We start from the raw sequence: 24,595 nt of genomic DNA, 5'->3' as shown, positions 1-24,595 counted from the left end.
AAGGAAGAAACCCAATAAGTTCACAGCAGAGAATCCCAGCAGACAAAAGTGACCAAAGTTAACATCACTACTAATGGGACAGATGGTCACCATGTGCCTCCTGATATGATGCATGGAGAAGGACACAACATCACTCCTGTAGCATTTCTGCCAAAATGCGTAACCTGAAGCTAATCATGAGTAAACATTCCCAAATCAAGGGACAATCTACAAAATAAAAGGCCAGTTCTCATCTCAAGTGTCAAGGTCATGCAACCACAAGAGCACTGTGTATTACAGTAGAGAGAGGCCCCAGATTCTCCTTCACCGTGACACAGTCCCTGAAAAGTCTACTTGATATCTGCGCATCAAACAGTTCTCCTTCACTTAGTCCCACAGGGTGTCTCCCTGCAACCCAGCACTGAGCACAAAAATGCTCACTGAATGAATAATTCAATGAATAATAATCAGCTTAAACCAAAAAGGATTTTTACTGGCTCACATGACCTGAAAGTTTCAGGTTACTGACTTCAGGCATGGCTGTATCCAGCAGCTCAAATGATGTCATCTCATCCTACTTACCTCCTGACTCAGCTTTCCTCTGTGTGGGTGGGCTTTGTTTTCAGCCAGGGTTCTCCCTTGGCAGCTCTCTTTCACCAGCATGGCAACTCCCAGGGAAAGAAAACACCTCTTTCTCAGTAGCTCTAGGAAAAGTCCCAAGATTCACTCTGTTTTGACTGAATTGGGTCCATGCACTTTAATCTGTTCCATATTAAAGGACTCAAGAAACATGACAATTAAATGCAGTGCATGATCCAGGACTGGATCCTAGACCAGAAAAGGATGCTAGTGAGCAATGGGAAAAATTTGAGTAATATCAGTACACTAGATTATAGTGTTGTATCAATGCTAACTTACTCATTTTGTAATTGTTCTGTGCTTATGTTGAATGTTTATGTTACATTATATTAATGTTAATCTGGGTGAAGGGAATATGGGGAATTCTCTGTATTATTCCTGCAACTTTTTGTAAATCTTTTTGAAACAATTTAAAAATAAAAGTTAAAGAATAATATTTTTAAATATTCCCTAATTACCCTACCTCCAATGGTTCCCTCCAGACAACACTTCAGAACATCTCTTACTGCAGAGCACTTAGAATTATAAATTCACTTATTGCTTCTTTGCTGAATGCAGTCTCTCTTGCTGGTTTGTGAGCCCTCTGAACACATGGCACTTTCCTACCAGAGGGAATCACTATACTTTCTTTACCATCCCCTTCTTTTCCCATGTAGATTTTATTACTTTCTATAGTTACATATTCATCTGCACTTGGCTCATTCATTCATCTGTCCAGCCAATAAATCTCTGAAGGCACATGTGTGCCAGGTAAAAGCTAGATATTGAGAACCCAGCAGTGATCCAAGCACACAAAATTTCTGCTCTTAACACAGCTTTACTCTGTCGCCACCACCAGTCTGAAATCTCCAGGGCATAGAGCCATACCTGCTTTGTTTCCTGCTTTGTCTCCAGTGCCTGTTACATAGTTAGCAATCAAAAAGTGCCCACTGAATGAATAAATAGATGAATGGCAAACATACCACCACCACCTCCTCCAGCACCTGCAGCAGACATTGTTAATTGATCCCAGAACCCTTTCCCATTGAGCCTGGCCAAACAGGCATGCAATGCATTTGCCTAAGTGCACAGAAGAAGCCTTGGTTAGCATCTGTTTTAGACAAGAAGAAATGAGTGGCAAAAGGCAGGAAGTCACTGGCCTTAGAGCACTGATAAAATCCAGTGCCCTGACTTCTAGCCTCTGCAAGTTCCACTGTCCCACGAGGCAGGAGACATTTCCACAACAGCAGTCAAGTTTTAGGCAACTGCTGGGCCTCATTAGATCTCACACCAACCTCCTTCCTGGCCCCTTGTTCTCCTCTCCTGGTTCAATCCAACTCAGGGGGGCAAGCATAGAAACATTCTCCCCAAACAGGGTTACTGTGCCCACGTTTCAGAGAGCAAAGAAACTTAATGAAAGTGGCCTCATGAGCTGAGGAATCCTGCACAAAGCTTAATTCTGCTTCAGACACCCAGGGACCTCCTGAAACAGGGACCATGGAGAGCTTGCCCATCACTATGCCAGGGTGTTTGGCACTTAATTATTTTCTATTTTCCTCTATTTGTTTCACGGCTTTACAGCCAACTTAACCCTCTCCTCACCAAACCATGAGGTAACCAATAGTTGCAGATACAGGGAAGTTCCACCTCTGAAAGGCAAACACGTCCCAACCCCTCTCCGAGCCTGTTTTCCCATTTGAAAATGAAAGAAGATGTTGTGAGGTCCGAGTGCCCTGGGTTCAGATCCTGGTTTGACCACTTCCTCTGAATGTGGGCAGGTACCTAATGCTCCCTGCCTCAGTTCCCCCATATGTGAAATGGGTCGATGCTGTGAGGATCACTAGGGAATGTGGCTGGAAAGCACCCAGCTCAGAGAGCAAGTTTGAAAGACAGTAGATGTTACTCCCATATAAATTCCCCCTCATTTCTCACCTTGTGGGAACTTCTAGAATCACTGGCTTCTCCATTTCACTGGGTGAGCCTTGGGGGTGCTTGACAAATATTCCCGGAGTTAAATTTAGACTTGAAGTGGGTGGACTTTGTACAGGGTGTCTGCCCAGGTGAGCACCCCAAAGTCAGGGATCCAGCTGCCTTGGACACCTTTGCATTGTCACTGCCTTGGGTGCTGCCTGGCACAAAGGGATTTTGTGTATAAGACCATTTATTTGCTTTCATTCTTACATAGTTTTAATATCAGGCATTTGTTTTCTCGTTGAGGTTTGCAGGTCCCACCCCAGGCCTTTCTGCTCCCTGTACTCTCTGACCCCCACCTGAAGAATGGGCATTTTGCCTGCCATGCAGACGCCCCCGTCCCTCCAAACTCCCCTAAGCCAGAGAGCATGTCATAAATATGGTCGCAGCTGTGACATCAGGCCCTGCCCAGGTGAATCCTGCAGCTCCCTGGAACTCCCCGAGGCAATAAAAGAACTTAGCTGGGAACATGGAGAAAAGAATTATAAGTGACGTCTGCATGACATCTTCACCTGACTGAATTAGGCAAGGAATTTGAGGAAAGGGGTATGTGCCCCAGTCAAGTGTCAAAAAGGTTTCCGCAAAGGAGAAACTTATGTGGCCCAAGGACTCATATGACCCACATCAGGTGGGTGGGCTAGTGAGGAGTCTGTGGGTTTGGCCACAAAGGAGGAGGCTTGCCTGGTCTAACCAGGCCCTGTGGGTGATTCAAGGGAAGGGGTGAATGACACAGAAGAGTATACATTCGGGTGCACCAGTAAATGTTACAAAGAGCCTCAGTTTTCTCACCTGTAAAAGGGGGGCAGTGCAGATTCAATGAGATGGTGTAAGTCAACACTTAGCACAATGCCTGGCTCACAATTAGTACTCAGCCAAGGGAGGAGGTGCAATGTATCATAATTGCTTCTGAATTTCAGACAGAACAAATGGGTCCTGATGCACAAAGCTCTCCATCAACCATTTTACCTGAGTCGCTGGCCAAACAAAGCCCAACAGCCCCTCTTCTGCCACAACCTCGCCCCTCCCAGTCCCCTCCCCTACACACTGGACAGTAGCTGGTCCCCCATCTACTGTGTGTGGTTCCCACACCTCCCTGCCTTTGAGCCTATGAACTCCTGGAACAGAAAAGTGTTTCCCACCCCTCCCCCTTTCTGTCACGCGTCAGCATTTCTTTCATTCAAGGCCCTTCTCTTGGAGGTCTTCCAGGATTGCTTCCATCAACATCCATCACCTGCTCCTTGGCACTCCCATGGCACTCTGCTCCTCTATCAGCAAGTAATACAAATTATTAGTTGTTAATATCATCACTGCAATCAGAGCTGCCATTAATTATCACCAAGAAATATTCTCAATTAATCCTCTGAATTACCCCATGCGGCAGGTATGCTCTCCCCACTTTACAGAGAAGGAAACTGAGTCAAAGAAAGGTAAAGCCACTTACGCAAGGCCACCTAGCCAGGAGGTGACAGACACAGGCTTCAGTTTGGGCCTGTGTAGCTCCAAAGTCCTCACTTTTCTCCAGATGAGCGCTGGAAAAGGCAGCTGAAGAGGTGGGAACCCGTGTGCCCCATCTCGAGGGGACAGGGGGAGTGTGGTTGTGAGTTATAGGCCCTGGAGGGAGCAGCAGAGCTGTGCACGCGCAAGCACACACATGTACACACACACAGCTTCTTTCTGGCTTCCCCGAGTAGCCCTCTCCTGAACTTCAGAACATCTCCCCTTCACTGAGTCACCTTCCTGGGAGGAGGGGGAGAGAAATCAATATTCTGTTGCCTATCAACTCGGTTATCAAGTCAACCAGCACTGGCCCCCAAGGCCACAGCCAATCATTCCAAAACCCCCAAACCTCACTTCATTACAGTTATAAGAACATTTCCTTTTAATCACCCCCAAATATTTCTGAGGAGGCAGAAATAAATAAGACTGCCCGGGAGAAGACCAGATGCATCTTTACATGGAAAGGCACAGTGCAGCGTGCAGGGGCAGCAGACCCTGAGCTCAGTGGGGACCGTATGACCCTCAGCATGGCTCCTGGGTCTATTTTGGGGGCAGTGATGGGCCGCTCACAGGGCAGATCACCAAGGGTGGCTACTTAGAGGAGAGCAGGTCTCAAGACATGACAGCAAAAACCCAGCCAGGAGAAACACCAAGACAGAGTCCTGCTCACCCTCTGTGTGAGACAAATGGCCCCCCCACCCCTACCCCTTCCTTCTAAAGAGGAGTCAACATTCCCTGAGGGCCACACTGGGCTGCAAGCTCACGTGGTCTCAAAAAGGACAGCCAACATGAAGATCAAGGGCTGAAATGGGAGTCGAGGTGAGTGGGGTGGGGAGCCATTCTGTGATCTTGAGGGTGTCTCTGAAGCTCACTGCGCTGCTATTTCCTCCTCTAGTAAATAGGAATGGAGTTTATAATCCCTCTCTACCTGGTGACTCTGAACACAGCATGGTAGTAATGATAATGGTGAACAGTCAATGAGCGCTTGCTGTGTCCCAGGCCCTTTCCTTAAACCCACTGTGTGAATGATCTCATTTTACAGACAAGGAACGAGTAGCACAGAGAGGTGAAGCAACTTGTCCCACGTCACACAGCCAGAAGGGCACAGAGCTGGGATTTGAACCTGGGAAAGCCCAGCTTCTGAACTGAGCCCCTACCCCCTTTCCCATCTCCTCACTGGCCTCCTGAGAGGCCCAAGTCTTTGGGATCCAATTACAAATGAACAGTTCAGCAAGATGAGTCCTGGGATTCCCTTTGGACCCTGCTGACCCATGACTCCCATGAGCCATCCTGGGATTTGGCTTCTAAATTAAATCCTTAATGCCCCAAATCCACTAACAAGCACTTATTAGGTATCTCTCAAGTTATTTATATTATGTACGGGGCAGGAGAGAGAAAGGTAAGAAATGAAACTGGCCTGTCAGGGATTCTGGCCTACTTGATGTGAACACAATGCAGCCAGGATGCAGCTGAATTAGATACAAAGCAGGAAAAAAGATGATTGGTGCTCCGAGAGAGAGAAAAATGCAAAAAAACGATAAAGGCAAAAGGAGAAGAAGACTATAGATAGAAGCTATGGAGCTCAAGCAGGACTTGAAAGGCAGGTAGGTTTGGGATACGCAGAAGGGAGGAGAGCACTCCAGGTGGTCAGAACAGCTTGGGCAAGTGCAAGGATCCAAGCTGGTCCAAGTAGAGTGAATCCTGGGACTTTTGCTAGAGCTACTAGGAAAAAGGGGCTTTCTTTCCCTGAGAGTTGCCATGCTGGTGAAAGAGAGCTGTCAGGGGAGAACCCTGGCTGAGAACAAAAGTCACCCACACAGAGGAAAGCTGAGCTAGGAGACGAGTAGGATGAGATAACATTTGAGCTGCAGGATACAGCCATGCCTGAAGCCAGATAACCTGGAACTTTCAGGTCATGTGAGCCAATAAAAATCCTTTTTGATTTAAGCTGGCACCAGGTGAGTTTCTCTCATACAAACACAAGAGTCCTGCCCATTACAGTAGAGAGTGGCCCCAAATTCTACCTCACTGTGACATAATCCCTGAAAAGTCTATTCGAGATTCACACATCATCAGTTCTTCTCTTTCACTTGAGTCCACAAGGCGTCTCCCTGCATCCCGGCACTGAGCACAGAAAATATTCACTGAATGAATGACATTCCCCCCACAGTCAATGCTTACCTGTCCGTCAAGGTCATATTCACTGCCTCGAACCCATTCCCTGGTCTTTGAGGTGTGGGATAGTGTCTCAGTTTTCTGCCATCACCCTACCTCTGGCCATCACAATCACAGTTAAGCGATTAACTCCAGGAAATGTTCCATGCACCCACAGCTCTGCAAAGTGTGCATCTCTGAAGGGGAGGTGCCTAGATCAGGCCCCCTCTTCTGTGGGAAGCTGCCACGTTGTCCCTGAATCCAATCACTCCCTTAGCTGCAGTAAACTCAGGAGCATGATCCATCCACCCATCCAAAGAGCACTTGTTGAGCAATTACTACACACCAGACACCTTTTGCTCAAAGCGTCTGAATGAGTCTGGTTATAGAAATGAGCATGGGGGCAAAAACCCTGGGGAGTTTCTCTTCCGTGAAACAAAGAGGCTCCGCCCACACAAGCAGATAAGACCCTGAAGATAAGAGTAGTGTCCCCCACTAGACAGGAAACTTACAAACTTATCTGCTGCCAATAATAATAAAATGTTTTCCTCCTCGTAAAAATACCCCCTTCCTTGCAGACCTCAAGACATCGAATTTGAACCTTCTCGATATCTCTGTTAAACTGGCAAGGAATGTTCCCTTGCAAAAAGATGAAATAAGAATCATAGTAATAACAACAACCTTCTTAAAAAACCGTTTACCATGCCAGATGCCAGGCTAAATGTTTTAACTACATTTAAACTACATTTAACTACATTTTAACTACATATTCCTTTGAACCCTTGCTACAACCCTAAGAAGTGGGGAATTGGAGGCTCAGAGAGGTTAAGTAACTGGCCTGAAGTCACGGAGCAACTGAAGGAACCAGAATTTCTACCCAGATCTGGAAGATTCCAAAACATCTCCGGCCCTCAGCTTTTTCCTTTGTAAAGTAGAAATAAGTAGGACTTACTTCAAAAGGTGTGTACATACACTAGATGAGGTAATGCCCATAAAGTGTTTTAGGACACAGCCTTACTCACGTGAAGGGCTTTGCCCAGCCAAATGGAGTATTTCATCATCAGTGTGCCCCTGACATGGTTTAAGGCAGGTGGGCTCAGGGCACCATGCGGTGTCAGGCTGGGGGAAAACAGCCCTCTGTACTCGGCTCTCCCCTCTGCTGTCTGCCGCCAATGCTCAGATGTCAGTTGCCTTTTGACAAGTGCACAAAACAGTTTAGGGTGCCCACAGCCACCACAAGCCCAAGCTTGCTGGATCCACCCCGGCAGGGAGAACTGCCAGGTGGCTCTCTTGCCGGTTGGCTCTCACCCCTGGCTGCTGCCCAGAGTGACTTAACCGAGTCTGTACCCGCCTTGCCAAATCGTTGGAGGAGAGACAGCATAGCATTTGACCCAGCCCACCCATGCAGAATACCCACCCCACAACCCATGCCATGATGCCCTGGGCACTCCCAGTCAGATGCCTGGCACACAGCAGCTGCCTGTTGGCACAGAGTGGGCAAAGCTGCAGAAAGAGTGGGTTACAAGTTGTGTTTTAAAAAAAAGAAGATGGTATTGTGTGCTGACGGGATATTTTAATCTGGGTTCAGGCATTCCAGAAATAACAATGATAGCTCATGCTCTACAGCACTTAATCTAACCTTTTATGTAAAGTAAGAAATTTAACCCTCACAACATCTCATGCAGTAGGTACTATTGTTAGCCCAATTTTACAAGTAAGAAAACAGGCACAGACAGGATGACTTGCCCATGATCACAATGCAAGTAGGACACAATGAACCCGGCTGTCAGCCCATGTAAAACTGCTGTCTTCAAGAAAGGCCCCAAGGTAACAACTGAGAGACAGCCCTGAGGCTGTCGGGCACAATTCCCATTTACAGATGATAAGACTGAGGCTCAGAGAAGCTGACCAACACACTCAAGGCCACACATAGCATTTGAAGCCAGGCTCCCGAATTACATTTCGCACTACTTCCTGATTATACTGAATTTTGCACAGTACCTGGTTTCTACTCTGTAAAATCCAGCTCTCTCATACCAGCCACCCTGTCCTGCATAGGGTGATACCACAAGACAAATCCCGGTGACAAGGAGGTGAGCTGGAGGGAGACAGGGATGAAAAAGTGGTTCCTCTGGTCCCGTAGAGAAGCTCTCTGGCCACCAGGTTCCCTCAGGGGGTGGGTTTTCTGCCCTAGAGAAGCAATTATAGAAGGTTGAGCCCTGTGGGTGGCAGGGCTCAGGGCTGCTGTGGCCCCTGCGGAAGCTCTGATCACCTCCAGGGCTAGGGCCGGAGCCCCCACTACCCAGCTCGGGGCAACCAAGCCCAGGGCGCCAGCCTCCCCCCAGGCAAGACCAACAACTGTCAACCAGGGGCTCTCATTGCCAGGGGTAGGCACGCCCTGAAAAAGCACATTCTGTTTCATAAAATAACTTTATATTTAGAAAGCAGCACCCAGAAACAAAGCATCCATTGCTCACATGGCCCAAGCTGCAGGGGCAAAGCTCAACAACACCACAGTGGGAGCAGAGTGGGTTCAAAACGGCGCCATCCTCAGAGGCACCTGGAGGTTTCCTGAGTCTCTGACTGGAGTCGGGGCCAGGTGGGAGTCTGGCAGCCTGTCAACAGTGCTGGCCCACTGTATTCTCGAACCCAGGAAGGTGTGTGACAGGCTGAGTTACCCAAAGACAGCTCTGCCAGGGACTCCAAACGGGAGAGGATGGGAGAGTGCCACACACGCTCTCACATGCAACACATGCACCCTCGACATGTTACATTCTCTCACATGCGTGCACGCACACACAGCATGGCTTACGCTCTCACATGCAATGGGTGCTCACATGCAACATGCCTTCATGTTCAACATGCACACAACACGCTCTCACACAACATACTCACCCACGAGACACTCTCCGCTACACATGAGCATGTGTTCAAATGCATGCTCACACACTCACACACTCCTATTACACACACGGTCATACTCACATGTGCACACACACGGCTGTATGGATGCACACAGACCCACAAAGACCCACAGTCACGCACCCATGTGCCCCTCCAAGATGCTCACACACATCCACGCACAGATAGAAAAAGACACGCAGGGCCACAGAGAAACATGCCCACACCCAGACCCCGCCACACCCATGACCACCTCCCAAAGGCACAAGGACAACACAGAAAGACACACACACAGACAAAGAGTCACACCCAGTATCGCACGTGGACAGCCCCTGCAAAGCCTTAATGCACGCAGAAAAAGACACACGGAGACCCAAACCCGCCACACACACCTGGCTGGACACATATAAGGGCACAGGGACACATACACAGTCACAGCCTCCTGCTCTCACGCCCACAGGTTCTCCCCACCGATGGCACGTCCTGGCGCTTACCCTGGGCAGGGGCGTCCAGACACAGGCGGCAGTGCCGTCTTTCCAGCCCCAGCCCGGCAGCCTGAGCCCACTCCAAGGGCCTGTCACACAGCACCACCGGCAAGTAAAGAGCGAATGTGCAAAAATAAAGCCGAAAGGCTGCGATAAAGCAGTCCCCTTCCCACAGGACTCCGCGCTGACGCAGGTTCTGCTCTCTGCAATAAACATTTTCATTCTAATTTTAAAAGACATTAGCATTACCTCTTTGGCTCTCCATCCAGCCAGACGGTACCTCGCCTGCTGGGCCACCCGCCGGCCGTGCTGGGCAGCAAGGGGACGGACGCAGGGTCCCAGGCCTTACGCCCTACGCCTACAGGTCACCCGGCACGAGGGGTGCTGACCCAGGGGCCTGCTGGCCACCTGGCTTTTATTTTACATCATCCCTGCAGAATCCCACTGATGCTACACCCAATAAAGCAAAGAGATATACCCCCAAACTTCCTCTGGAGAACTCTGTCTCGCTCCAGCCGGGATCCCTGCGGATCCAGTCGTGCCATCCAACATGAGCACCACACACTAGGAAGGCAGCTTTCAAATGATGGCTATGCCCCCTGACAAATGGCAGGCTCGGTGTGAACTGGGGCACCGTCCTCCACCTCCCACCCCACAGCTCGCCCTGCCTGCAAACTCAAGCCTCACCTCGCACCTCCCAGCCGTGACTCAATCTGGATTTCCAGGCTTGGCAAGGACTTAAGGGAGAAGGGAAACCACAGACTAGTTTGTGAAAGACAATGAGCTATTTTTATGAGCTCAGAGGCCTAGACCCAAAATACAGCCTCCAGCCTCAGCTCTTGCCCCATCCTGCTCACCCTTAAGGTCCCAGGTACTCTGAACAGGTGATTTCTGCAAAGCCACCTCCGAGCCTTTGCCCAAGCTGTTCCCTCCTCCTAGAACACTTTCTTGTCTCTTTGCCAGAGCTGTACCTGGTGATCCTTCAGGTCTCAGCTTCCAAGTCACTCCATACCATATTGTTGGGGGTCCAGGGATCCCATGTTGTCCCATGTTGAAGGGGGCAACCCAGTTCCTGCCTTTACTGAGATATAATGTAGGTGGCCTCCTTCCAGAAGTTTCCTAGGCCTCCCAGACTGTGTTGAGCACCTCTCCTCAGCTCCCATGGGCTCCTGGGCTCCCCGCTTAAGGGACAGCTCTCCCCAAGCTGGTTCTACCCACCTGTCCCTGGGTCTGTCTCCAGTAGCTATGGGGACTAGGGACTCCCCAAGCGCAGGGGGCAGTCTGCCGTGTCCCTCCAGGTCTCCCTGCACCGGGCACAGCATTAGCCCAATAGGTGGCTGCTGAGTGAGTAAATGAACAAAGAGCTCATGCTGGCTGAAGCACCATGGCTCACAGCCTTCCTCCTCCACAACCAAAGACAGAGACCAGGAAAGGGAGACCTAAGTAAGTCCTTGCTAGAGAGACGATGTGACACTGGCTCTGGCTGGCTCGCAGCTCCTATCTGCTCTGCCCTGGGGCTGGAGGGGGCTGTACCCAAATGTTTCCACATTGCTATGTTAGCAATCAAGGCTCCACAGGCCCCCGAGCATAAAAATGTGGGATGAAAAAGAGAAATGTCAGCAGATGGCTCACAGCAGCCTCAGAGCCCTCCCTCTGGGGCCTCTTGGATCTTCCTGCATCGGTCCTCTACTGGGTAGTCCCAATGCCACGGCCCGGCTCAGGCCCCCTCCCCACGACACAGGCCTGGATGACTGCAGTAGCTCCTCCTGGTCTCACTGACTCTGATCTTACCCCCTCACAATTCCTCCTCTCCAGGGTGGCCTGAGGGCTCCTTGCAAAAGGTAACTGGCTTCAGTCACTGCCACTCCAGGCTCAAACTTCTCCATGGCTTCCTGCAGCTCTTAGAATTAAACCCCTAAATCCTCACCCTGAGCCTCCAGGAAAAGTCCAATCTCTACGTGGTGGCCCAGGAGGTCCTGCCTGATCTAACATCCACCACCAGCTCCAAGCTGACCTTGATCTCCAACTGAATGAGTCACCAGTCCCCAGTGTCTGTGCCAGTGCCCATGCTGTTCCCTGTGTCTGATGCTGTTCCCTGGTGTAAAAGAATGGCAACCCTAATTCCCTGCCCGGGAAACACATCTTTCCAGACTTGCGGCAAAGAGTTTCTTTGAGGCTCCTTCCCAGCTCCTGACTCTAAGCCCCTGCACAGCAAGTACCCAGTGCCGAAGAAACCTCCATCTTGTGCTGTCATGGGTGGTCTTCCCTCCCTGGTGACCCTCTTGAGAGCAGGAGTCCCATTTTATTTATCTAGAGGCTACCCAGATCTGGCCCAGAGTAGACACATTAATATGTATTAGTGATTACTGCTGTGATGAATATATTTTTCAAGCTCCCTCTGTGGCCTGGTGCCTTGCTCTAAGCTCTTGTATTAGTTTGTTTCTAATAAATCAAGCCAAAAGGAAAGATCCAGATGCCTCAGCTTCCTCTGCAACTCCCCATGCTCCAGTCTGAAGGTGGAACGCTTGAGGGTTAGCATGCGAGCAGAGGAAGGAAGGCCCTCCTACCAGAAAGGACACAGGAAGTGGGGGAGATGACAGGGCTCACCACCCCAAGAGAGGCACCTGAGTATCTGAGTACATGATCCATCCAGAACAATGTGGGTCTTCATTCCAAGGCTACCTTGTGGGTCTCAGGGGACTCCCACAGGTCTGAGGCTCCCACATCACCTTCCTTGGGCTCCTGTCAGCAGTCGGGACAGGGTTAGCATGAGGTAGGCTATGTGTTCTTTTAAAGACAGGTGGGACTCTGAGGAAGGGACAGGAAAGACCCTCAGCACAGGGTCCCTAGGGGTGCTGGGCTCTGCCACATGGGTTGGCAAGACCCTACTTTTAGGGCTTAACACTTTATCTTGCGGCCAACATCTACCCTCGTCTGGCTGGGTCTCTTGGACAATTCCAGCTCCACTCATACACCTGCCCAATGGCTGAGCTGCCCCTGCTTTCTGAAGGGAAAGAGGAGGCTGGAGACACAACTAAACTGGGAAGAGGGACAGGTGAGAGGAAGGCTGTGTGGCCTCAGGCAACTGACTTTATCTCTCTGAGCCTCAGTTTCCTCATCTCAAAAATGTAAGTAATAAAAGCTCCTGAGATCCCACACAGGGAGTACCCAACACGGGGTCTGGCCTCCCACTCTGCTCCATGCATAAGGGTCATTATGGTGATATTTTGGGCAAACCCAACTGGCTTCTGAAGAGCAGGAAGAAAGGCCAGAGGGGAAGAGAGCAGCCCAGGGAGGACAAAGAGCCTTGGCCCAGGCAGCTGGGGAACTTGAGACCATGGTCCCACCTCCCCATACCCAGAGAGGTTCCACTTTGGACCTTCTGGGCAGCTGCGGGAATGTAAACCAGGCTCTGGCTCTGGTGATGATAAAGCTCTGAGTGTCAGGCAGCTCTTGGCTCTCCACACTGTGAGGCGAGGCTCAGTGGCACGGATAATTCAGGGGCTGTCACTCATCCATGAGACACTCTTATCAGGTGTGGTCGAGCCCCTCAAACTGTCTCCTGCCCCTGATTCACTGCTAGCTCTATTTGGCTTTGGGGGTTGTGAAACTTCCCGGCCCCTGCACCCTTGCTGGAGGAAAGGGTGGGGTGGGAGCTCAGGTCCAGCACCCTGGGGGCAGCTCACGGCTCCAGCACAGAACAGACCCACCAGAGCCGCCACGATTTGTGTGTGGGGGTTCCCTCCAGCCCAGTTTCAGTGTCAAGCGCTTTAGACCAGCATTTCCTGACTCTGCACAGGTCTGGAGTAGTGTGCCCCCTATTATGGCTTCAAGATCTTGAAAGGGGGCAATAGTGTTCAAAGCAGACAAAACAGAGGTTGTGAGTTCCCTGGGGTCATGGAGAGCAATAATAATAATAGTAATATCAATCAAACATTAATAATAGTAACAGCTCTAACTTACTGAACACCAGCTTTATGCTGGACCTTATGCTGGGTCCTCCACTAGCATTCTCTCATTTACTCCTCAGTACAGCCCTTCAGGAAGGTAGCATTCCACTGATTTTACGAACGAGGAAACATTTAACATGGTGAAGGCACTTCCTCCATTATCCTATTTTCCAGACTAGGAAACAAAGACCCAGAGAAGGCAAGCCACTTGCCTGAAGACAGCAGTTAACAGACCAGAATTTAATCCCAAGGTTACCTGACCTTCATGCTCTTAGCCACAGCTGTCTCCTTCCGAACAAAATCCATGCCAGTCATTCAACAAACAGTTGCTGAGCCTTTAAGAGACTCCAGAGAGTGGCTGGGGAGACTACAGGGAACATGATGAGTCCCCGCACCCTTGCAGGTGACCAGCTAACGGGGGAAAGACAGACACAGAAGTTTCCCTCACTCCCAAGGGCGGCAAGCGTCAGGTAAGGAACTGAGGGGAGACTTTATAACAAAGAGAGTCTACCTTCTCTCAGAGATCAAGAGAGCCCTCCTGGTTAAACATGATGCTTTCCAGGCTGCAAAAACTTCTGGTTCTGAGGGGCAAGACAGACATTCGCTGGACAATCACATAAATTCTTTCTATCGCTTAAAATGGTGGGTGCCACCAAAGGGTCAGGCACTATAACCAGGGCCCAGCAGGAAGACACATATCCCTGTTCCCTGTCCCCACAGACCCTCCAAGCAGGAGGCAACAGCAAAAGTTACTTTCCTGGTGGAAAAGCCAGGCTCCTGGTATGACCCTCACCTCCTCCTGCCAGCTCAGGCCCCCCCTCTCCTGACCTCCCAGCCACAAGGAGGAGGCTGGGGCAGCTCACGTGGGCCCCAGACAGAGCCTCTGCTTCGCCTCTTTCACGTGTCTCTTGGAATTATTGATTCTGCCACTGGAACAGCCAGGATAATTTTGCTCAGCTTCAAACACCTGGTTCTCATGAATTCCTTGGCCAGAAGGTTATAAAGTTTCCCCTAAAACATGGGGGAAAGATTAAGCCTGCTTATGGTTAATAATACACTGTACCATGTCCATCAAGCTGCCTGTCTGCTATTGAAAGTTTGCTATTAGCTACTTATTTAAACAGCCTTGCAAGTCTTCCAAGGAAAGTGCAGTCATGCATTTTCCCCTCCTTGCTGGTGCAAATGACTACAGACAAACATCAATTCGCTCTGCAGATCACAGTCACAGTAAATAAATTTTTCAAGAAGCTCGAGATCCGCACAAAGGCTCCGCCAAGCTCCCATTTCACACAACATCAATGTTTGGCCTCCGAGAAATAAAAGTTCTAAGGTGTCCGTCACTAGGGCAAAATTATCAACTGTCAAGTCACTTTTAAGAGAGAGAATAAGGAGCATTTTAAGGAGACATTTCCTCCTGCAGGAAAAAAAAAAACAAAAACATAGATGGACAGGCATTACACCCACAAACTAACCATTGGCACTTTCCCCCTAAAAGCCCAGGTGTCCATCCCCCAAACCTCTGGCCCTTGACCCACTGCCTCTGGGCAAGCAGAAGCAGCCAAGCTCAGAGCAGCCACTTCTGGCTGAGTTCAGTGACTTCAGTGACTCAGGCTTTGGGTTATTTTTACTTTGTCAAAGTGGGTTTTTTTTCCCCCCACTACTTTTAGAAGTGGCAGACAAGGCTTGTCTATTATAAAATATTTGTTGCAAACACACACACACACACACACACACACTCTCTCTCTCTCTCTCTCTCTCTCTCTCTCTCTCTCTCTCTCTCTCTCTCTCTCTCTCACTTGCTCACCACCCCACAAACAGTTCCTGTCTGTGTGAAAATCTCAAGTGGCTGTGGTGTGTGGGACAGGAGACAGGGAAGCTGAGACACCCTCCTGAGCAAACCAGGGTTATGTAACGCTCTGGGCCTTGTACTCAGCACAATTCTGCTGTAGTCAGGAACCCGGAGGAGATGCCATTTTACAGATGGGGAAACCGAGGCATGGAGGAGCCTAAGGAAGGGAGATGGAACCAGAGAAGTGGACTTGGACATACCTGCATTCAAATCTCAGCTCCACCACCTACAGCTGCGTGGCCTTGGGCAGGCTTAAACCTCCAGGAGCCTCAGTTTCCTTATTTGTAAAATGGGGACGGCAGCAGTCTCCAATGCACAGGATCACTGTGAAGATTAGCTTCTAAATACACATTCATTAGTTTTACGATAAAGGGCTCAGACCCTCCTATCCAATCGCTGGCAGGAACCCAGGCTGGATTTGAGAGGAGAGAGCACTGTTCTTGGAGCACCACATCCAGCCCTGATTCTAAGCTTGTAACTTCAAGTCATGGCTGTCCTCTCAGTCCCAGATTCTCTGTCCAAACAATAAGACCCTGGACTCACGAGTCTCTAGCATTAAAATCCTTATATGATGTCTTCACAACCACCTCGAAGGGAAGGTGCTGTTATTATCCCCAATTTACAGAGGAAAACTGAGGCTCAGGGAAAACCAAGTTTTCAAAAACCAAGGAAACTCGAACAACCGCAGACCTTAGCTCAGCCTCTGCTCCTCCTCCCAAAAGCAGTAAAGACCCCAAGTCTCAGTTTTTTCCGGCAGCATTTAAGACTAACACTTGGAGCCCTTGTTCCTGCCCACGGTTGAGGGAGTCATCCCCACACCCCCTTCCCACTTCCCCAAAGAACTCCTAACAAAGCTCACAGTGAGAAGGACACGTGCTTGCAGCATTTTCTGAAAACGTCTGTACTGAGCTGAAGAGCGTTCCCCACGCCCACACACAAATTCATGTCCCGACTACAGCCAGAACCTCCGATTATGACCTGATTGGGAAAAAGGGTCTTTGCAGATGTAATTAGAAAGATGAGGTCATACTGGATTAGGGTGAACCCCAAATCCAATGACTATTGTCCTTATAAGAAGAGGAGAGGACACACAGAGAAAGGACAGCCATGTGACAATGGAGGCTGAGATCGGAGTGACACAACTGCAAGCCAAGGAGCACCAAGGACTGCCGGCCACCACCAAAAGCTGAAAGGGATGAGGAAGGATCCTCCCTTAGAGCCTTCAGAGGGAGCGTGGCCCTGCTGACACCCTGATTTCAAACTTCTGGCCTCCAGAACCGTGAGACAACAAATCTCTGTTGTTTTAAGCCACCCAGCTGGTGATAATTTGTCATGGTAGCCCTAGGAAACTAATATAATGCTATTCTATGAAAAGTGCATAAAACCATGGGTGACAATTGTCTGGGCTTTGGGAAAGTTCCAGGCTGGCTGGGGTAAAAAATCAAAATGGGCCCTGTCAGTTGGGCTACCAAGATGAGGTGGCCCAATCCTGTATCTCTCAATGGCCCCATGGAGTTTCTCCCTGTACTAGAGGGGCTGCACAGGGAGTACAGGCCATCCGGTTACACTTGACCTTGGCCAGCAATGACCCCAGCTGTGTCTCCTCCAGACCTTCGTGGAAAGGGCATGGCTGAGTCAGGAAATTTACCTTGGCAGCTTTCGTGCTGTAAATATCACTTCCCTCCCTGAACAGTAACACGAGGCCAACCTCCCAGAATTATTTATTGCCAGCTGCCTCTTACCGAGGCCATTCTCTGTTCCAGCACTGTACCCAGTCGCCCTGCCCCTGGCTGGAGTGGACTCACTGACTCTTTTGGCAACCTTCCCAGGTGAGTCTAAAAGAGTGACCCCTTACACTGGTGTGCAAATTGAGGCTGCAAGTGGCTCCAATTAGCCAGGACATGGCACAGCCGGACATAGACCCCAGTTTGTTGGAGTCCATCACCCGTGCCCCTAACCCAGAAGACAAAGAAGGCGGTAACATACAGAGAGGCCTTGGCACACAGTAGGAGCTCCATAAATGCCGATGCTTGTTTTGGAACCTTCAGTTTGGTGATGGCACTGTTTCTCAGCACCTCCCCTGAGATAAGCGAGAGAAGGGAAGAGAGCCCCAAGCTAGTCTTTACTAGTTTGGGAAAAGGAAAAGGAAAAGGAAAGAAAACCAGTAGTCGGTATCTGTGTTAAGCAGATTAGACTGTGGCACCTCTGAAACACCACTGGACTAAATAAGAGAGTTCTATCTTGAACACCAGGGGCCTTGTCCCCCTGGGAATACTCACGAGCTCTGGGTGGGGGTGGGGGTTCGGGGGTTTTGCTGTTCCCTGTAAGGCGCTGGCTCAGGGATCTTTTCATTTGACACTCACTGAAGCCAAGGATGCCAAGAGATGGGGAAGGGGGAAATCACCCCTATGTTACAGAGGAGACCGTGGAACAGAGAGGTAAAGGGGCCTCCCCCAAGTGGCCCAGCCCAGAACCCAAGTCAGAAATCCAGCTCACCCAAAATGCCCCCTTATCTGGCCCCTTGCCAAGCTCTGTCACTTTCCCATCAGACATTCACCAATGTCCTGAATCTATCCACTTCTATCCAAGTCCACTCCCACGACTCTGCTCCAGTCCCCAGTGATCGCTCACCAAGATGCTGCAGTACCCTCCACTTGGAGGCTCGCCTCTGCCCCCCTCCACTCCACACAGCTGCCAGAACCACTTTTCTCAAATATAAGTCTATCTGCACCACTCCTCTGCTCAAAACCCTCCATGGCTCCCCATCATCCTCAAGATGCAGTCCAAATTCCTTACCCACCTATGAGTCCCCCTGGGATCCTTCTAGCCTACTCTGGGCTGTCTTAACAGAAAAAGATACTGAGGGCCAGAGTGACTGGGTTCTGCTTTATGCCTGTTTAATGTTAAAGTATTACCATCCTGGTTACAGTTCCCCAAAAGCACCTGCACACTCTAACCTCTGAGACTTTGTACCTGTTGTTCCCTCTCCCTGAAATGTCCTTCCATCCTCTGCTTCCCACTCACCTGGCAAAAGCCCAGTCATCTTTCAGCTCTCAGCTTAGGTGCTGCCTCCTGCAGAAAGCCTCCCGGGCCCCCTGGATGTCCTCTAATATAGCATGTGCCATGCTGCTCAGGAAACCAACAGCTAAGCAGAACTCAGGTCCAGGAGATCACATGCCCCAGGGAGCCATGTCAGGGCATATAATTCAGGAAGGGGGCTTTGCTCCTTTCGGCATACTCTGCTCAGAGCTCTGAACCTCAAGGCAGATAGATCAGAGTTCCCAATTAGACCTCAGATACTGCCAGTGGTTTTTGTTTCCTACAGTGTGTTATGTTTTCTTATTTAGTCCTCATTATTATCCCCATTTCTCAGATGAGGAAAGTGAGGCTTGAAAAAGAGAAATCACTTGCCCCAGCTCACAGTCTGGTGATGTGCAAGGCAAGGACTCCACTTCAGCATTGCCGGACCTTGCTGCAGAATCTGTGCCCTTGACCACCACATCACGGGGCAGAAGACACCCTTGAAAACAGCAGCTGTGCAAGACAAATCAAAGGAACTATAATCACCACCACAGGATGCTAGAGGTGGGAAGGACTACACCTCCACCTGGAACAATGCCAGTTCCTTTTCCATCCTGTGCCTCAGTCTTCCCACTTGTAAAGCTGGTATAATAACACCAATACTGCAACATCCTCGCATAAGGCAAAGGAGTGGGGTGGGGAGGGGGTCATGACTCCTGAGGTCAGCAGGTCACTTAGGAGCAGCCAGGTGGGAAGCCTAGGTTTACTCTCAGCCACCTCTCCCCTACAGAGCTGTCAGTCACTTAAGAGGTCATCCACAGGGCCCAACTAAGTGGTCAGACATCATGTGACTGTGCATGAGGGAAGTGAGCTTCCTGGCTCTGCCCAGCATTCAACCCGCACAAACTCAGAAATGCATGTCTAGAGGAAAGAACTCAGGGTTTGGGGCCAGACACTCTCAGGTTTGTGTCCCACCTCTACCACCTGCCAGCTGTGAGTCTTCAAACAAGTCCCTTAACCTCTCTGAGCCCGTTTCCTTCCCTGTAAAATGGTGACGTCACATCCATCTACTTCACGAAGCTGCTGTGAAAACTTGAGTTACTGTACCAGAGTAGGGGTTCAGCCCACTGTATCTCTCATAATTAATCAAGTGCTTTCAGTCCCTCATTTTTTTACACTGAACTTCTTATTGTGAGATAATTGTAGATTCAATGCAATTATAACAAAGAATACAGAGAGATCTCCCATACTTTTCAGCTACTTTTCCCCTTGGTAATAACTTACAAAGTTGTAGTAAAATATCACAACCAAGATACTGACACTGACATAGTCAACATACAGAACATTCCCATCATCATAAGGGTCCTCACACTGTCCTTTTATAACCACACCTACTTCCCTTCCTGTTCCCATTCCTAATCTGTTCTCCATCTCTGTCTTCTCAAGAATGCTATATAAATGGAATCATCTAGTATGTCATCTTTTTTGAGACTGGCTTTTTTTACTCAGCATAATTCCTCCAAGATTCATCCAAGTTGTTAGTGTATTGATATAGTTCATTCCTTTTTACTGCTGAGTAGTGTTCCATGGTACGGATACACCATAGTTTGTTCAACCACTGACCAGCTAAAGAACATCTGGGTTGCTTCTACTTTGGGGGTCTTATGAATAACGCTTCTGTGAACATTCACATGCAAGTTTTTGTGTGAACTTCAGTTAACATTTCTCTGGGATATGGTCTTTCATTCTTAAACCCCTACATTCATATAATTTCATTCATTCAACCAAGATTTACTGAGCACCTACTATGTGCAGGAGCTGTTCTCGGTGCTGAGGACAGAGCAGCAAACGAGGCTGACAAAGGCCCCTGCCCTCTCAGGTAATACAAAACTGAATAATTGTGCAGACAGCTTACAGCAAAGTCCACTGTACAACAATACACACAGAAATGGATACAGTTCTCTGATTCATGATAAAATCAGCAGATGCTCCCATGAGCTAGGTCAAGTGCTAAGCACTTGAGTGCATTTTCTCAAGGAAAAAACATTATCTTCTGGTGAAACCTGCACTGCCTCAAGATGAAGCGACAAATCAAGGGGCCAGAACACTCTGTGGCAACTCTTCATTCAGGGTGTTTTCTTTAGGAAGCTCCTTGTCATACTGGAACGAACCTATGATGTTCCCATTTCATAGGCCTTAGGAAGCACCAACACCATCACCTGACAGCCTGAATAACAGTAAGCAACATTTTCTGAGAATTTACTGCACATGCATCATCACTTTTAATCCTCATAAACCATAAACTACTCCCGGAGATAACAGCACTACTAGCCCATTTTACAGAAGAGGAAACTGAGGTTACAAGAGGCTAAGCAACTTACCAAAGGGAATACAGCTGAGAAGGGCAGAGCCAGGAGATGGACCCTCAAGGACAGAGGAAGGTGATTTGATGACCTAAAAAAGGAGTGCTCTTCCTCTCTTGGTTCCGCACCCACTTCTGTGATGTTAACTGTTTTCCTCTCCCAGGAACCACACACCTCATTAAAGGCCCTGGGCAGTGACAGTTTCCAATACAAATTGGACAGTTCCTCATTAACTATGAAAGACCTAAATGCTGATCACCTCAATCAATATGTTCTAAGCTCTCAACATTATAAAAAGAAATAATCGGGTCAGCTGAACCTCTCCCCTGTGATCAAAATGTTTCTGTCCTCAGTGCACCTTTGGCCACTCGATTCCAAACACCAGTGCGTTCAGCATTGTCTCCATCATGAAATAAACTTCATCTCAAGTCCTGAACTCCTGACATCCACTGCTCTTGTGACAATAAAAATGCCAGCAAAGATATAATAGGAATATTTAACCTCCAATGTCACCAGTGTCTTCAGCAGCTGCAGAGAGCTTGTTCTTACTCACCAACAGGGGATTGGCAGCTAGGGGACGATAACTGTGCCCATTCTCAGAGAGGCCCCAACATGGCGCTGTGTTGCTTCTGGATTAAGTAGAAGGAACCCAGGAATTATGCTGCTGGAATAAGGCTGGACACAAGGTAGGAACCTCCGGCTTCTCTGCCAGCTGCTTCTGTTCCTTGATTTCTGATCTCATGCAGTTAGGATATCTCCCAAACCAATGCTTGGCACAGAAAGGCTTTCTATCCACATTCACTCATTTGACAAAAAGGCACTGAGCATCTGTTTTGTGCAGGTCCTTGCTGGAAGGTGGGAAGATGGCAGGAAGCAAGAAGACTTCTCAGACCTTACAGTTCAATGGGGCAGACAGACCCCAACACAATAAAAAACCCAATACACAATTACAAATTGAGATAAATGCTGGGAAGACAACCCAAGGGTGCTGACAGAAGAATAAAGGAGGAAAACGTGTTTTAGCAAAAATGGTCAGAGAAGGCCTCTCTGTGGGGAGACAGGAGCTGAAGGAACCAGCCAGGGGAAGAGCATCCTGGGCAGAAGGAATGGCATGTGCACAGGTCCTGGGGCACAAACAAGCTTAGAGGAGTTCGGAAACTAGAAGCATTTAGGGAAGTCTCTAGTTTTATCTCCTTTCATGCTGCCCTTCTCACTCACTCAGTCCCATCCATACTGTCTTCCGTGATGTTCCTCAAGCCTTCCTAAACACATTTCCCCTTCAGGGAATGCCCAGAACCCCCTCCCATGGCTTTCTGCACGACCCGCTCCAGATGTGTGCTGGTAAATGCATAACAACCAGATCTCTGGGAAGAAAGCTCGAATTTGTGGCATTCGCCAATTTCTGTGGTGTAAAACACTCCCACCCTGGCTGATTTCAAGCTACCAACCAGATATCACTAAACAAGGATCTGGGAAGAGATGGGTGCAACTGGCTTCTCGTGAGCCTGTGCAAACCAACTCCAGCACACCACTGGCTTGCTCCCTCATTTCATTCAGGCCTTTAAATGTCACCTCTTGAGAGAAATCTGTCTTAATTCCCCCCATCAAAAACAGCACCCCCCACCATCCCCATCCTCTGCCCGGTTTTACTTTTCCTCCCCTCCTCTCACCTGCTTCTCTAACACCTGTCTCCCCTGACTAGCAGGGCAGCTCCATGAAGGCTGGGAATCACTAGTGTCTAGAACAATGCTTGGCACATAGCAGATGCTCAATAAACATTAAGAGATAGAAAGATGATAAGGCCTGTGTGTCTGCGCTGTGGTGGCATGAGGAAAAGATGGGGCTAGGTCTGACTGCCCATGGTCTGGCGACTCTGATGTGGACATTGACTTTCCCCTGGGAAGCGTCTGAGCCACTGGGCAATGAGACTGATTTGTGTTTTAAGATGCCCCCTTTGGATGCTGGGTGGGGAGAAGCACAGAGCAGGTGAAAGCTGCAGCTGGGAGCCCCCTGAAGATGCTTCAGTGGCAGAGAGTGGAAGAGACCAAGAGACATCTGTCAGCCGCATTCCAGAAGAAGAATGCTCAGGACTTGGGGGCGGGTGGGGCGTGGGGGCCCTAGCTGGACCCTGAGGCCTCCCTAAATCCTTGGCACACAGCAGGAGCCTCTCCAAAATGGGGTCACCGGGGAGCTTGGGTGACGGCGGGCCCAGCAGGCCATCTGCCAACCCACCCACCACGTGGTTCCTCATTATACAGTGCAGTCACTGCTGCCAAGCCTTCGGAGCCACTCTTATACCGTTTTGCTTTTAAAATAGAAGTTTCCTGTGAAACTGCAAATAATTCATTGCCGAGAGTCCTTAAAACGTTCACAGGTATTTAAAATGCTATATAATCAAGTTCGCAAAAATATAAAGTGTAAGCGTTAAAATACTTTAATGTTCTAATTAAAACTGACCACTTATGCCCTGGCACTGACTCCTGTTTACTATTTCCGTAATAGCCGGTGGCCTGATCTGGAAAAAAAAAAAGTTTTTTAATTGGCCTTAAAAAAAAAAGAAGAAAAAGTTAAGTTTGCTCTATCCAGTGATGCGCTGAAGAAACTAAAACTCATACTCAATATATCCACAGGTTGCCAAACTGCTAAGGTATGGGGGGGGGGTCTGGGCATCTGTGGGTCCACCCATCCTGCTCCCCTGGAAACAGGGAATTGGCAGGAATAGGAGAAAAGAGAGCAGAAAACCTTTAAGTCTCAGGGTTGTGAGAATGCCCACTACCCCAGAAGCCTCCAACCACCCCACCCCACCCCACCAATTAGGTCCTCACTATTGAAGGCCAGGAGGGAAATTTTACATACTTGTAAGGTTTAAGGAGATGAGTCAAGGCTCCATCTGCTCCATAAACCCTGATCTCTATCGAGCACAGCCACGATGCCTTTGCTGTTCCCTTGCGCTTCCCCTTGCAAAGGTCTACTCAATCTTCCATTCTTGGCTCAAGTGTCACCTCCTCAAAGAAGCCTTCCCTGATTATCCCTACCCCAGTATTCAAGGAAATTGCCCTGTTGTCTGGTCTGCTCTTGCTGTTCTTCTGTGCCAAGGGGTGGCCTGTCACCCTGCCCCTACAAAAGTCACCTTGAATAAGCATGTTCTCTGGACCAAACGTGGACCGCGCTGTCGAGAGCAGCCCTTGACTGGTTGCTGGACCTCTCCTCCCAAACTTGGCTCCCAACACACGAATTCCCTTTCTTGGCACTGAGAACCATCTGTAATCATATATTATCTGCCTATTTTCTTGTTCAGCACCCCCTCCTCCTCTATGCTATAATTTCCATGAGATCAGAGGTATTATAGGTGCCCAGGGTCCACCAGTGTGCACACAGTAGGTGCTCATTAAATGGCACAGAAAATGGTCTCTTAGCTCCCACTTGAACCTCAGTCTCTTTTTAAAAAAATGCCTCCTACTTGGCTCATTCATTAACTCATTCATTCATTCAACAACATCTCCCCGTTACCAAGGACCCACTTTGTGTCAAGCCCTGGAGATACCACAAGATGCAATGACCCTGGGGTCCCCCAGCGCCCTTCACCCCAAAGGGTTCTGCTTCCTTTCCCATCTGTTCCCAGTCCCATGGACCTGTCAGGCCCTGGGCCTTGGACTCTGGCCCCTGAAAGTCCAGGCTCCAACATCTCTCTCCATGGGCTCCTTGACCTTCTCACCCCTGGCCTCCTGGTCCTTGTTCTCAAAGGCCTCTCGCACCTGCACCCTCCTTCCTCATTCCTGCCCTACTTCCGGGCTGCATCACTATTCA

The 24,595-nt window shown here is 49.2% G+C and overlaps 1 protein-coding gene across 7 annotated transcripts in view; it reads right to left on the bottom strand.

Moving 5' to 3' along the window:
• Window positions 1-24,595, bottom strand: part of CUX2 (cut like homeobox 2) — a 261,050-nt gene that overhangs the window by 192,979 nt on the left and 43,476 nt on the right. For 3 of the 7 annotated variants that reach the window (XM_060028041.1, XM_060028042.1, XM_060028043.1), the window contains exon 1: window positions 9,615-10,331. The exons of the other annotated variants lie outside the window; for them this stretch is intronic. In XM_060028041.1, the coding sequence (XP_059884024.1) occupies window positions 9,615-9,851 (237 nt within the window). In that variant the 5' untranslated portion in view covers window positions 9,852-10,331. Of the gene's footprint in view, window positions 1-9,614; window positions 10,332-24,595 lie in introns of those variants that run through there. 7 annotated transcript variants of the gene reach the window in all.

Source organism: Delphinus delphis, chromosome 13 (assembly GCF_949987515.2).
Source record: "Delphinus delphis chromosome 13, mDelDel1.2, whole genome shotgun sequence".
Lineage (NCBI taxonomy): Eukaryota > Metazoa > Chordata > Mammalia > Artiodactyla > Delphinidae > Delphinus > Delphinus delphis.
Note: the sequence above shows the minus strand (reverse complement) of the source record. Positions and strands in the feature narration are given on the sequence as shown.